General features: G+C 29.0%; 2 protein-coding genes across 3 annotated transcripts in view; both read left to right on the top strand.

Moving 5' to 3' along the window:
* LOC108761537 (furin-like protease 1, isoforms 1/1-X/2) overlaps positions 1 to 16,066 on the top strand; it is a 244,819-nt gene extending 228,753 nt beyond the window's left edge. The window contains exons 12-13 of one of the 2 annotated variants that reach the window (XM_018508142.1): positions 10,510 to 10,691; positions 13,538 to 13,614. In XM_018508142.1, coding sequence (XP_018363644.1) covers positions 10,510 to 10,646 — 137 coding nt within the window. In that variant the 3' untranslated portion in view covers positions 10,647 to 10,691; positions 13,538 to 13,614. Of the gene's footprint in view, positions 1 to 10,509; positions 10,692 to 13,537; positions 13,615 to 16,033 lie in introns of those variants that run through there. The other variant, XM_018508144.1, reaches the window with a different exon arrangement.
* On the top strand, positions 13,346 to 14,075 carry LOC108761540 (uncharacterized). Its single transcript, XM_018508148.1, has one exon. The coding sequence runs from the start codon at positions 13,504 to 13,506 to the stop codon at positions 13,978 to 13,980; it is 477 nt and encodes a 158-aa protein (XP_018363650.1). The 5' UTR covers positions 13,346 to 13,503; the 3' UTR covers positions 13,981 to 14,075.
* Positions 16,067 to 16,517: the final 451 nt, after the last annotated feature.

Raw genomic sequence — 16,517 nt, 5'->3', positions numbered from 1 at the left:
ATTTATATCAACGCGCAGAATCCAATCATGTTCCGTCGAAAGTTGTAGGCCACAAATCAGAAGTTAACTGCGCACGACAAGCCAGGAATCGAATTACAATGGATATATTGTTATTTCTGCTTGGATAATGCATGCCGATTATAAACAAAACACGGACAGTTTTGAACGTTTGTACGAAATCGTGGGTTAAGAAATTAATATGTTGTACCCACAGATATCGTCATACCTCGATCGAAAATCATACAAAGATATAATATATATTACCGTTCATTTAAATTAGTCAATAATTTATTACCACTTTATTAATTTTTATCTATAAGATTTTTAAGATATGAATACTACGAATTTGATTAACATTTTACAAAAGATACCCGAAAAAGTACGCGATCGACTTGTACAAAACTTTCGTGGCGCATCAATATCTACTTTAGAAACTGATGCATCACCGAACAGCTGAACAATCATACGAAAAAGGGAATATTGAATGGCTGCGGAAATTAAATTGACGTTACAGTCGCAATACTAAACGTCGCTTTCCAAGCAACGTCCTGCGAATGAAACGTTTGTGATTTTTCGAGATGCACTGATGCTCTAATGGATGGCTATCGAATGCAATCACGAGGAAAAAAAATGTATGCTCGAATATATCAATTCCTGAATCTGACAACTATCTCGGTCAAGAGACGAAAAAATCGGTCAAGCATCTGCTTCAAATACACTCAACTTTGAAATTAGTACTCGTCATATAAATTTATGTATTATTAATATACTGAATAAAAATAAAATAATATTTTACTTATATATCTATAAAATAATAATGATGAAATAATAATACAGTAAAATGTGATTATTATAGTATGATTTGAAATATACGGTAGCATAATTAGTAACAAAAGTATTCGTTACGTTCAAAGATTTAGTAGCATGTAAGTATTTTTTAATTACATAAGCAAGAATATTACATTTTCAATCTTAAAAGAAAATAAATGCCATATATTTTATAGTACCAGTGATTTAAAATTTAGATACGACTCTTCACCGCTTTCGATGTATTTTTAAAACATGTTACCGTGCATCTCACATATTAAATTATTAAGATTGGTTTATTTTTGTTGCTCGACCTCAATATTTCTTTTATCGAACATCGTTGTTAGCGGAAAAGTAAAGCGAAATTCTCACATTAAAAGAAAAGTCCAAGTCGATTCCAAAGCTGCGAATGAGATCTGAAAGAATATCAAATTGAGTACTTCACAATCAGATTATATTAGCAACTAAATTCTCGTTTCTTACAAAATGAAAGAGACACTAAGGGCGAATTCTGATATTTTTTGATGTGAACGGAAAAGATATTTAATATTGCATTTCCATCGATATTGAAAGATGCAAGTAAAATCAGTTCTTCTTTATCCTTTTTCCACAGTTACAATATTCATTTATTTATACGGATGAATAGGACTTTTACCGGCGATCGACATAAAAAAAACCCAAATTTTATAGTGGGAGAACGAAAAATTATGTTCACTATCGGTACAATTTCTAAGAGTTTCTTCTTTATATCTTATGCAATTTCTTTCAATTCCTTGCATAGTATAAAAATTTGAAATTTGCATAGAAAGTATATCGAAAGTATACATATTTTATTTCTGCGTATCGTTTTCAATTGTGATTTTATTGTATGTTTTTTTTTGTACATAGCATTTGAATTTCAATTTACTGAACAAAACTAAAATTTAGTTTTATATAAAGAATTAATTTTTCTACAATTCACAATATTGTTATGTTCCAAAAAATATTGACTTGTTTCTTTTTTAAAGCAATTAATTTCTATGACAGACTAGATCTTTTAAGAGGTCTTCGGTATTCACGAAAATTCTCTTTAGTTAAAATTCATTTTTAGTAATATAAATCGGAAGAAAAACGCTATATCACGAAGTACACTGAAAGGAAAAGAGCAATTCTGATATCGTTTGAAGCAGTAAAAGAGGCGGATTGAAGTGGAAATTCAAAGGCGCGTTGATTTACAGACGAAGATTCCTTGAATTTCATCTCTGATCAAAAGGATAGTTCGGTCAGCATTTTGCAAAATGTGAGGGAATAATTTTAATGACCCGGGTACAAGCAAAATCTGATAAGGGAAATACCCGCACAGTAATCCCTATCATATTCGCAGATTAATTGCGAAATGTAGTCGGCTACCACCCTAAGATTAGTTGGCTTTACTATTGAAATGTGTTCATAATCTCAAAAATTAATTTTTCTCTTGCAGCTTTGAACGACAAGAATTCTTTCAATGTCAAGTTACATCTATCATTAAATTTTAAATTAAATGTTCATATAAACGTTAAATATCTTTTTAAATTATATCCTTTAAAAGATATAATAGAACATATTCATTAAAACCACGCGACTTGACTTAATTAAATATTATGTAATAGAGAGAGAGAGAGAGAGAGAGAGAGAGAGAGAGACGAAGAAGTAAAATTTTTTCCCATTATTTACCTCAAGATACATTTATCTTTTCTCAAATAATTTTCTGAGAATTTATTCGTATATGCAATAAGAAAATTGGTAATGAAGCCGATTTCTCGATCGAGGATTCTTGACTTTTATAAATTATATACATACATATACACATGCATGCGATATTGTAATTCGATTTCCAAATATTCAATATAGTAAGTCAATATACACCACCCTGTATGTTCATTCATCGCATCTCTGCATGCTTTTTCCTATACTATCTTTTATTTTAAACCTCTCTCTGAAAAACAGGCTACAAATTCTACGCTATCTACTCCTATTATTTCTTTTCTTTGTTTCCATTCCTATTATCTATTTGTTGTAATTAACATTGTAAATATATAGATTGATATGTGATAAGTAATGAACTTCCTCTGCTCTTCCCTATTCTCTTACATTCTATTTTTTCAATTGCTTTTATTGTTTCCCATCTGAATATCTTTGATTTCGGGAAAGTATTTGGTATTGAGGATTTGTAGATATACTTTCTTTTATTTTATTTATATGTATATGTGCTAATATGGAAGAAAGGCAAATTTTTTTCCAATAACTTTTACTTAATTAATGTGAATAATAGTTACAGAATTCTCTTATAAGAATTATGAGAAAGTTAATTTTTTACTAAAATGTAAAAAGAACAGATTTAATATTTCTCCGTGTGATACTATTGTTTTATTTTAATATTCGATGAATGGTTCCTCCACATAAGCATAAGATCGACTCGGCTCTTGATCCCTTCGTTGGCCATGATATTATATATTTTTTTAGAGAATAGGCAGTCAAAGAGCGAGTACGAATGCATATTGAATAACAAAAGAATTTTTATTACTATTATTATATCGTTCGTATCGATAACATGTATAGCAACTATGTTAGTTTATTACTCATTGTGATTATATTATTACATTTCATATCAATGTAAGCGGATGGTGCGTATTAGTCGTTGGTGCCGTAATTATTATCGTCCTCGAACATGTTGCACATATCATTTCAATCAAATCGCAAATAGGTGCTGTTCTCTGAAATTATTGTACGCTTATACATATATTTTGTCTCTTAGTTATCATATATCCTGAGATTAATTATTTATGAAACGTTATACAGGATGGTTTATGAGAAAATTTTTTATTTTTTTAAATAAAATAACGAAAATTTGAATTTTCTATATGAGTTACAATTCTATTGAAATCAATGACTACTCACAAAAGTAAGAAAACAAAGTTATTTCTTATAGCAAATTCTTACAAAATAAAATATATAATTAAATAAATCGGAAGGAAAATAAAAATGATTGTAATTTATTTTAAAATATATTTTCTATAGACCATCTTGTGCTCCATGAATTATCGAAAGAAGAAGCGTCAGTAAGAGAAATACTACTATCATTGGGGTATCTCATATTTAACAAACATTTAATTAGCAAATTTAAGTGCAAATTAGTAAATATTTATTCTTATAAACGTACTTAGGTGAATAATCTTCGTTTCCCGAGTGAGAGATTAAGTAAACATTTTTTCACGCTCTAAACTTTTGAGGTGATGTATTATAATATACATCACCTTTATTAAAATTTGTGTTCAAAGTGATTATCATAATAATGTTATAATTAATTCTCTTTATACGGCGACGCAAGATTCACATTGTCTTCATCGATATTTGTGAAAAACTTTTTCATAATCTCCAATTAAATTGTACTTATATGTCCTGATAGATCAAATGAATATGTAATTAAGAAAAAATACGCTTCCATATCTCATAGATATATTCTCTGCGCTGTGCATCTAATTGGTATCATTTATCTATTGATATTTGAACCAAAGTGAGTTTGTATAGTTCGCTCATTTTGCATAGTTCGTCCAGATTAATCATTAACTCACGATGTTACCGCCGTTTTCTTTCGTTCTTTATTTATCAAATTCTTCAAGTATGAGGATACTCGTATAATGCTAGCTATTGGAAAACAAGAGTTTGAAGTTACAGTCATAAATAAAAATTTAATACAAATAAAATAATAAAAGGAAATGTGGCAATATTACGGATCGAAATTGTGAATTAGACATTAAAAAATGTATGACGTAATTCTCGTTGATAGAAATAATTATTTAGCAAGACAAAAATCGTCACAAGTTAAGATGATTTAAATCTTAAATCATCAATCATTTGTAATTTAATTTTCGTAACTAAATGAATTTGAAAAAAATTATAGAACATTGGTTTGAAATGAAAATAGAATATAAACAAAAAAAATATATATAATATATATATATTTATATCTATAATATATACATTTTCTAATATAATACAATTTCTAATATGTTACAATGAACAATCATAATTAATATTTCCAAGTTAAATTTTCCGGAATTTTCTTCTTTTTTTATCAAACTAAAAATTTTTATTATAATCATAAATATAATAAAACTTTCAAGAGAAGAAAACATTGGAAAATCTATAATTTCAATGTATTAATAATGACTGCTCATATTAGGAATTATTCATTTTAAATTCATATTTTTATCACAAGTTGTGATGCTAAATTTAAATTTCATCTCGTATTAAAAGATCAGATTTGATTTTTATATTAAAAAAAATATAACATAACTCACTATCGAATTGGATTTAACTCTAAGTACAGCGATAAAAAAATGAGAATACGGATTCAATATAGTAACTTTTCGAGAATCTCGTCAAACCTCGCATTTCTTCGCGAGCGAGAAGAATTATTATATAACGCTGCGTAATTTTTTTTCCCGCGGGACATACGTCCGTGGCTTGAGGAAAGGTGCTTTAACCGCGATTCTTTAATTAATCCCTGATTTCAGGGTATGACATCCATCAGGGAGACTGGCATAACGAAGTTATCCCATAGTAGGATTAGAAGGCTCAAAATAGGAACGAGCGAATCGATTGAAGGGACCGGTGACTTTTCACGAGTTTTATGACGAATCTTTTTCGCCCCGCGGAATCTCGTTTCGCTGATATTCAAAGAATAGGCGAAAGTTGTACCAAGAGTTGTCGAGCTCGTTCTAGATCACGAGAGAAAAATAGAAAGAAAGAAAGAGAGAAATAATTTTATTACATACTCTAGAATGAGATCCCCTAAGAGAGCAGAAAAGATATACAAATATCGAAAAAGTGCAAGAAAGCGGATAAGAATGTATGTTTGTGTGAGTGTATGTGTGTGTACATGATAAAAGAGAAAGAATGAGATGCAGCAAATGAGAATGCGAGAGAAGAAATGAAGTTATAAAAAACGAAAGTACACAGATCGATTATCTATATGTATAGCGAATTTCAGTTCTAAGAATAAGAGTCAATTATATTAATCAGTGTGGAGGGGGTGTTGGTCTCCGAGAAAACAAAAAAAACTGATATAAACGTGGATACTACAAGTAGTACAAGGAACTTTGGATGTATTTTGATTCGTTCAGATGTGACGTATCTTCCGAGATGTACAATACCAGCGACATCGCTTCGGGACAATCTGACTTTCGGCAACAAGAGCGGAGAATTTTCGCCGCAACAGTTTTATTTCGGAATTCATTTCGCGAATAATGACATTCATTGCACATTCATTGTAGCATTTAACAGACCGTATAAAAAATAGGTGAAAAGACTGGCAGAGATAGAAACTATATATTTATATATATATATATTTACATATATATATATAGTATATCTTTGTCACAATAATTTCGATTTAATAAGTATATTTATACGAATAATCAATTTTATCAAACGAGAGAAAGAGAGAGAGGTGATATTAAGATTATTTTTGCTTGGCTTTTTTTATCGATATTCCACAAATTTCACATGAACGCGCTTTGTACTTGATTTATCTCGTCGAATGTGACCGAGCTGGAAATTTACATTGAGAGAAATTCGATTTTTCCAAATTAAATTCGGTCATTTTATTCAGATGAGCAATTAGGGGCCAGTCGACGTTTAACACTCGATACTGTGTACTACCGATCACACGTAGTTCACTCGCGACAATAATTCACATCACACACGACACAGAGTGCATCCCTCACAAAATCGTTATGTGAACATCGACTCGAAAATGCCTAAATCGAATTCTCACGATTGGAAAAATCTGGGAAACTCTCAGCGAATCTAACGAATATTTGCAAATTTCGCTCGAGTTACATTTTACATTAAATGTGATTATGTTCACCGAATTTGCTCTTTATAATTACTCGGTTTTTTATAATCTCGCTCTCTTTTTTTATAGCACTTTCAATATTATTTTACAACATTTATTTATATTTTAAAACGAAGACATAATTTGTCTCTTACATAAGTCTTACAAATATAGACGTCCTCACTATATTACAGTTTTGTACTTAAAAAGTTTTGTACGAAAGCATATTAACTCACAAATAAAAATGATGTATTTACGAACAAATTGCAAATGGTGAAGCAAAACGCTTTCTCCAAAAGAATTGCACCTGCTGCTTATCCAAAGTTTTATAGGATATCATCTTTTTTCAATACTCATCTAGCTTTAATATTTGTACATGAAGAATTACTGTGCAATACACAATAAAGAATGTGCATAATCATTTTGTAGATATATATCCGACAGCACTATAATAATCATTTACATTATATTATTCTAAGATCTGTTTAACCGGATCTAAAATACATAGCCGAGCCGGATGCTGTCCCGCCGCGATTGTCTGCCATATTGTTAATGTATCTATTGTAAATGTTTGTATGTATTGTAAAATGTATCTTGCTTGGAGAGGCGACATATCTTAAGTTATAACGTTTCCGAGAAGGTGAGAAGATCGTGAGGTGCGGTTCGCGCAATTCGCGCCCACGTTGCACGCTCGCGCGCTCGTCCCTTCCGTTCCTTTCCTCCTTGACTTTACTCCTCTCTTTGCTACGATTCGCCGTTGAAAGATATCGTCGCAGATTCCGTCGGGTCCGGTCAATTTCCGACAGCGAAATCTGCAAGGAAAGGACGCGGGAGGAGGCGCGAGTCGTGCGGGGCGCGAGTGTCTGCTACACACATTTATGTACACATATACATAATATATTGTATAAGCAATGGCAGAACTACTACGAGTCATTATATGCGACATTGGAATTTGTATATCATGAACGAATTAAAAGAGGAGAATCTCCTGAATAATTATTTGGACATTATTAATCCGCGGATTAATCCGGTGATTTTGTAAGGCGGTTTAGTCGGATCGAAGGGTCGATCGTATTCGTATTAGAAATTCATGCTCAACAGTAAATATATGAAAATTGAGTACAATAATAATTTAGAATTACAATCGCCGAGGGATTAATCTGCTAGACGCATGATATTTAATCATGATATTAAATTATGACATTTAATTGACAAATTAAATGACAATTTATTTATGGTCAATGCAACTATTTAGTATGAATGTGATTCGACTCCTTTATCCGCTTATCCTTTTCTTTTTTAATATGATTCATACTCCAATCCTATCGTTCGCCATCAGTTTACTAATCTGCAACTCGCGAGCCAATTAACGCTTTTCTAACACTGCTTGATGTTCTAATCCTAATTATACGAGGACGTATGCAGGTATGTGCCAATTAAAGCATGCCTCAATTCGTAAATAAAGCCATGTGATAAATTCGACTGTGTATGGATTGCCATAATTTTCTCGTAATGATTTTACGATTCGATTAAATCTTTTGTGCTAATAATTCTCATAACTCCTGTAAATTTATGTAATTTTGAATAATTACAGATATCTGTATGAATTTTGAGTACATTGAGATAATACAGAATGAAATAAATTGTTTTTTTAATTATCATTTTAAAATATTAATATTCTCTGTGGTTTTTTGTATTATTTTTCTTACAGTTCGTATATTATTGACTGTTTTTTATTTTAACATTACTATTACAGATATTTCTGCAAGCTATTAAAAATATTATAAAAAGATTGTTTCTGATAACTATTTTGAATTATTACATAAGCAGAATTTTTATAATCAAACACGATGCACTTACATTATTGATACAAGAACTTTCTGTATCGTAGATTATTAATATTTCTTTGATGAAGTTTTTTTCAAAGACATCGTGAAATTAGAAACTTAATAAGTATTTTAATTAAAGTTATTAAATGTTGTAAATTGCGTTTATAAAAGACGAACTGCGTTAAAGTTACTGGAAAACGCTGGTTATAAAGACGTTTTATTTCTCATTAAGGTCAAGTAATTGAGCATTGTTTGATTACAAAATATATTCAGACGAATATTCAATTTATCAAAGATAACAATGCATAACCAACGATTTTCTTTGAATGTACATTAACCTTAATCATGCCTTTCGATGTGCATGCAACTCTAATCTGTAATTGGCATATTCTTTTATAAGAAAGAAGATATTAAGACAACAGAAAAAACTTGAGGTGAAGAAATGAGTAAATGATAGACGTCAAAACGAATAAACAAAGAAGTGAACATCAGTATAAAATTTAATTTCTGTGTGAAAGTGCTTCTCATGTGTTCTCATGAATAATTCAATAATTCAGTAAACAATCTAACATTATATCAATGTGATGAAATCTTTTAATTAGATTTAAATGTTTTAATTATGTATGAAACACACATACAGATTTAAAAAATGCTGATAATATATCATACAGTAATATTAATTCTGCACGAAATTCTGCATACAGATGCACATTGAATACTAAATACTGAACTTCTAACTTACTTTTTAGTAAATTTAGTCAAAATAAATGGCTTTTGGAACAGCATCACACATTTCATTTGAAACGTCGTTATCGCTTATATGCATGCATTCGTGCAATGTGTTTGAAGTATATTTTATTGGCAATTTCAGTGCGTCTTCTAATTTACTCCTGTTCCCAGTTCAAATATATTTGCATGATGGAGAAATAAAATATATAGGAGCTCTCTAGTCTTTCCTCTCTTTAAAATTGATAATATTAAGGTGATTCACGATCACTGAAGTTTTCTTACCATGACGTTTTTTCCAATCCATTGAACTGTATATTGTGTTCCAATACTTTATACGTTGAAAAGATATAACAAATAAATTAAAATGATACTACTTTTCTTTACATTTCAACAAAGATTTTACGTTACTTTTTTATTCACGATATCTAAGTCATATGATTTTTATTGGAAACTATTATTTTCCGAAAACGCGATTCTATCTTACAGTTTAATTAATGACACGCTTTTTATCCTTTCCTTATTGAACCATCTATTCATTCTATCTTGATCGAAACGGACGTGGAGAACGTTGGAAGACGACACGTTAGAGAAACGTGTGAGCTTGTGGCAGCGTGGACCTGGTACAATTATCCTTTATCGCGATCCTCTAGGACAGGAACGATTAATCCACCGTGCGGCAATAACTTTTAGGGATTTGATTAATCAGTGCGAACACATCCCAACCAGATAGTCCTGATGTCCAGTACATTAACAAGAACTTATCAGCCAATTTAATTGAGCCATTCGAAGATAATTCAAATATTTACTATCCATTTCGATATTCTTATTTTCTTACACATTATTAATAACTATATTTCAATTAATAATTCTATTAGAATCGTGTAGAAAACGCGTGGATTTGCTTTTACAAACTCCCATTTTGCCAGTGAAATAGAAATATATTTTCTTGATATCATTTCCAATCTGAGAACTCATAGCTATTAAATTAATGTTATTAATTATATCTTATTAATTCGAAACAGAACAATGAATATCATCTCTTTTTTTTTCGTAATTCCATCATTTCAAATCACAAATAAAGTTACGTGCCGATACGCGAATAAAGTGTTCCCCAAATTGTTTCCTAAAATTCCTGGTTCTCAAATATCCTATATGAATAATATAATCTGAAAAGCAAGGAGAGTTTTCTCGGTGAGCGTTACACGTATAAAGATCAAAGTATTTGTGAGATATGAACCGTTTCGAAGTTGTCACGCGAACGTTGCCTTTTATCCCTTTATCCTATAGCAGGTTCAGAAAACGTATTTAGATACTTGGATACTCTCCATGGGGACGAGTGCCGGACGCGGACTTTCTCAGACCAGCCACCAACTACCAATCATCACCATCACCAACCACATCCACATCTCCACAACCGCACATAAATACAAAAAAAAAACAGCCTTATCCCTGATCGCTTCACCAGCACGGTGAGTCTTACTTCTTTCTTCTTTCTATATAATATCCTATTTTAATCCTCTATTGCGCAATTTATTACTCTCAAAAGTACTTGGTTGCCTTAGGATCGAAATTCGTTTCCCATTATAGTCTAATTTTATATCTTGCTTTTTATAAGGTCTTCCGAAAAAGATTTACATGTTTCAATTTTTTCTTATGTATATAATTTCTTTTTTTAATTAAGCTTTTAATACCATGCGTCATTAATAAATTATTAATGCTAGTAACTAAAGAAATTCTAGTAACTCGAATTATTAAAATTTAATAATAGGTTATTAAAATTTTTAATGAGTTTTCACTTTGGAAAAAGTTCAAGAGTTAATTAGAAAGCCAGTTAATAACAAAAATTGATTCTTCCACGAGAGAGAGAAAAAAGAATATTGAATTTGTAATTGCACTACTTTCTAGGAACATTTCGTATTTTTGTGCAGTTTTCATATATTTTTCATATCATATTATATAAATGATTAATGATTTACAATCTTGGCAAGTAATATATCACATCAAGATATTTAATATAAATTTAATTAATAGAACTTTATGATTGTTGCCATCACTTAGTTATTAAGAGAAATGCCATATAATTCGGAATTCATTTTAAGGCTCCCGAGAAATAAACATATTCCCTTGGGTTTCACATACTTTGACGAGAGATAGCTTCTATTTTCTCATTTCTATACCAACTGCTTTTGTCTATGCACATATTTCCTTTGCTTACGTTCTTAATATAAAAAATGTTCACATTTATTAATTTGCTATAAAGACCAATATTGTATTATAATTAATATTAATTAGTCAATCATTATCGTCAGATAATAAACAATTATATGATTAATCAATCAAAATAATGTCATATGTTATAATTAATGATATTATGTACTAAATATTAACAATAATATTAACAGTGCCAGAATATTTTTATACATTTCACATTAATTTTATAAATGTAATATACAGTAATGGAGTATGATTCACAATCATTAATAAAGAAATTATAAATATGTATTAAATGTTAATATATACATATACGTCGCTGTATTATTTTTTACATTGTATGATATATTATGTTTCTGAACAGAAACAATATAATATATTTTTTTGTATTTTGTACCTTTTTATCTACAATTAATATATAAAAGAGAGGTTTACATAATACAAAAAAAATTTCACGGTTCTCCTTTTTTATACATTTATTTTATTTTTTATTATGCAAACTGTACAAAAAAACAACGATATTATGTTAAAGATGCCATTGTAAAAAGAAACTTTAATGTAGACATAGTATACATGTAATACACATATAATAACAATAACACGTAATGTCAATTGTCATTCATCTTGTATTTTATTTTGTAGAAATTAGTGTTATGTAAAGTAATTTATTTCGTCATGAAGGTGCACATAATGCATGAATGAAGATTAAACTAATGTATTTTATTTGTAGATAACAAATCTTGTAAACACTCCACAGACTCGTCATGTCGCTATATGAGTTATGAAGTTTAAATGCAATACATATATGAAGTATGAATGCAATATACAATGCAAATGCAGTAAAATAATATTTATATATGCATTTTATTTGTTACTATTTTAAGTACTGTGTTCCGATAAATGTTATTTGTTTTTTTAAATTTATAAATGGAATATAGCATGGCATATATATGCTTTCGCATGCTTCGCAAGATTTTGAGAGTAATGTTACGGGCTTTATTATTTTGTGCATGTGTATTTATGTAATATATATGTATATTTCGAAGAACATTTTTTAAAATTTCTCTTAGTATGAACGGACTAATATTATTTTTTAGTCATATACTTTTTAGTTAATACATATTTTTAAGAATTGCGAACATATAATTTTAGGCCTGGGCGAATCGACAGCACAAATCGATTATTTCAAATAATAATTTGTGCCTATCAAAATGAACATATCTAATATATTTACTTAATCAATTATCCAAAAAAATCTGAAGACTGTAATTAATAAATTCATATTAAATGTTTCACATGTATGTACATACATAGAAAGTATTATTCGGAAAATCAATTCTATGTAAAATTTAAACATATTCAATCAATTTTTATAAGACAGTTTTCTTCACCCATACAACAAAAAGTGTCTAAAATCAGGTCATAAGACGTTTTTTTGCGTCTAAAAAACGACTTAAAGACGTCTTATGTCATAATTTTAGACTTGTGTTATTTGGGCAATAATATTTCATATTTAGAATTTATATTACAATAACAGATATTGAATTTATAGTTTGATATCTATTATTTATAAGTTCAATATCCAAAACTAGTTACAAAGATTTGCAATAAAATTTAAATATTAGTTTTACAGATTTTAATGTCGAGAATTGCAATGTTCGCCAAAGTCTAAACTATATATTAATGAAATAATTATAACAGTTGTTTACTTAATATATTTCATTACATAAACATTTATTTTTTAAATAATTCATTCATACTGAATATTACAAATACATTTAACTATATGTTGTGTGATTAACCATCCAAACGATTGAATGGCATTACAGACAAATTTGCTTAAATAACTATTATTTTTATTATTATACCTAATTATCATTATTTCTAATTAATCTATTTTTTATGAGAAAGATTCAAAATTATCTAAATTTAATCAACATGAATTATTTTTTGCAACATTCGTCACATCGACATGTCAATCAGCTGTAACAATACGTTACACTGCAATAATAGCAACAGCGACAGCAACAACACACTACAAGTTCACATTACAATTTCAATTAAACAAAAATGAAGAACGTCAATAGTGTATCTAATTTTTCAGTGTGCAAACCGGGTTGGAATCACAACAATGGCAACTGCTTGCAACAGTGTCCACTTGGAACTTACGAAGTCCAAGGTGACGACGATTCCGGTGCTTTCTGCACCGTATGCCATTACTCGTGCCTATCCTGCAAAGGACCTAGTGACGCAGACTGCATCACCTGTCACGCGGATTCGATATTTACGTGGAACAATGGACGGTCAGTGTGCGTGCTGAGTAGCATTTCTTGGAAAATGCAATCCACAGTGTGGTTCCACAGATTAACTGTAGCATTTGTGGTCAATTTGGGCCTAATGATTGCTATTATTATTTACTTTGTGTTCACCTGGTACATCCGTAAACGAAAATCCGTCCATAAATACAGCAAAGTATCTTATTCCGGTAACGGTGAAATTCATGCGGATACAGAATTGGACAACACTTATGTCTATGAAAGCGAATGAGTTTATCAATGACGATGGAAAATATTCTTGAAAGAAAACGATGTTTTTCAAAATATTTCGAAAATTGTATTCCACAGCTAGTGTTCAAAAATGTTAGGAGATAATATCTTATATTAAAATATTTAATATAATATTTTGGAGATATTTTTGGAAATATTTTTATAGAAAAAATATTTTTACTTTTATAGAAAATATTTCCAAAATAATTTCATTGCAAAGAGAGACAGAGAGAATAGCTCGAGAATATTCTAGTAATATTTTGAATAATCATATCGTAAGAATATTTTTTATAAACAATTTTTATTTTAATAGTTTTTTTAGCTAATATTCATTTTGAGAATATTCTCTGAAAATAGAAATGTTTAGAAAATATCCTAAAGTTGTTTCAAAAAGCATCTAGTAATTTAATAAACAACAAGAAGTGATGTATGAATTTCGAAACGTGTGTAGATTATTTTTATTATATATTGCATGCAACAATATATATGTTACATATTATATATTATACATTATAATGGAATATATTGTATAATATATACATACATGACAGAATACATATTTATAACATATTTTATAGTATATAAATTTAGTATTGTTTTACATGCATAATAAATATAATTAACTTAATGCTTTACAAACAAATTAGAAATATAGGAACGTCAAAAATATTTAGCAAAAATTTTTCGAGAAGAAATTGTAAATACTTTTATTCCAATAAATATTCTATTTTTTATTTACTGTAGACGAATTCAGCACCTTCCATCAAGTTTAGAAGCGATATTGCACTTTTATAAGTATAGGAATGTCTCTTTGTAGAAGCGGTTTGCGAGATGTCTAGAACGTAAAGCGTTAATGATGCCGATAGTTTCCTTTGAGATGAAGCAATCGCTTCGTTGCGACGCCAGTATTGTAGCAATAGTTCGTGACGATGGACCATTTATCGATCGTCGATGAATTAATGTCTCCTGATGCCGAGGAGTGATTTTATGCGATCCAATGAATCTTATATCTGTGCGGTCATTCGGATATCTATTGTGCGATTAAGAATGAGAATGACGAGCGTTAGTTTGTGTGGTCGGACTAACACGATCACGAATACCTAACTTTATAGACATTCAACCAATTGCGAATATATTACCACTATCTTACCTAATAGATTTAAATTAGTTTAATATATAACGTGATTTAGATTAATGTGAAAAAGACTTTGTGAGATAGATTGAAAAAGCATGAATATTAAAAAATAAATTAAAGGAGAACATACAACATTCCTAGATATTTACAGAAAGCGATTCGTTTGTTATTTATCGGTTTATATGTTAATTTCCTACATTAATAAGCAATTAATGCAACATAATCGAATTAACGAAATTATCACGTCACATATGTATGTAATGTCCATATCCCGCGTCATACATTAATTCGAAGTGAGAGATCGACTAGATTCATTGCAATTAAAAACCGACAATAACATAATTTCAGTATTTAAACAAAACTAACGGTAAAACATATTTTTGTAAGAGCGGTTTACCTCAGTAATGTGATACAGTTGTTAGTGTAAATTATAGATCATAAATCTTATCGCTACTGCAATTAACGTAGGTAATTGTTACCAGTAATTACTGAATCATAATGTTCTTGTTAACGTTGTAAACTGAATAAAATAACGAAAATAGTAATGAAAACATAAATATGATTTCTATTATTTATCCTTCAAATTATTAAAATCCTCGTAAAAATACGTGTATATATACTTCATAACACTTCCCTTTATTAAAAAAAATCACAAGAACTTATAAAGTAATTTTTGTTTTATTTATCTCTCGAACAATTATTAAAATCTTCACAAAATGTACACTCTATAACACTTTATTTTATATTGTACTTTATAACATTTCCCTTTATTAAAAAAAAGTCACAAAAAATTTATAAATTTTTTAAATTTATTTTCATTTTTATATTTAAAGAATGTAATTTTTTCAATCCTGGTATGTATGTGATACAACATTTCCGATTTTTATATTGATATAATTGTTTTTATTCTAATTTACAGTTTAACGCTGGATTGTTATCGACCACCAATGACCAATATTCAATGCCGAAATGTAGACATTAGAGGTAATGGGATCTAATAAATGTAATCGCAGTAATAAGCGTGGAGATATATGTATAAAAATAAACAACTAGCAAACAGATTAAATTATTTAATTTTTTTGGAATTTAATTATAACCAAAATTTAATTTAATTATAACTAAAATGCAGAGTTGGATAAGTTAATGTTTTTTTTTAAATTTAAATTTAGTTAAAGTTAATGGCCTATAAAATTAATAAAATTGAATTAAAAGTTCGAAGAAATAAAAAATTAACTTAATAAAAGTTAAGTTAAGATTGAATTAACTTGAGTTAAGAAAAACTTAATTTAAAAAAAATTATTTTTTTAAATCAGAATATCCTAATTTTTCTTAAAATGAGATTATTCTAAATAACAATTACGATATAGATTATATATGTATATAGGTAAGCTTTATTTTTTATT

This window comes from Trachymyrmex cornetzi, unplaced genomic scaffold, assembly GCF_001594075.2.
Source record: "Trachymyrmex cornetzi isolate Tcor2-1 unplaced genomic scaffold, Tcor1.1 scaffold25, whole genome shotgun sequence".
Lineage (NCBI taxonomy): Eukaryota > Metazoa > Arthropoda > Insecta > Hymenoptera > Formicidae > Trachymyrmex > Trachymyrmex cornetzi.
The sequence above is the reverse complement of the archived record's forward strand: the minus strand, read 5'-3'. Positions and strand labels throughout refer to the sequence as shown.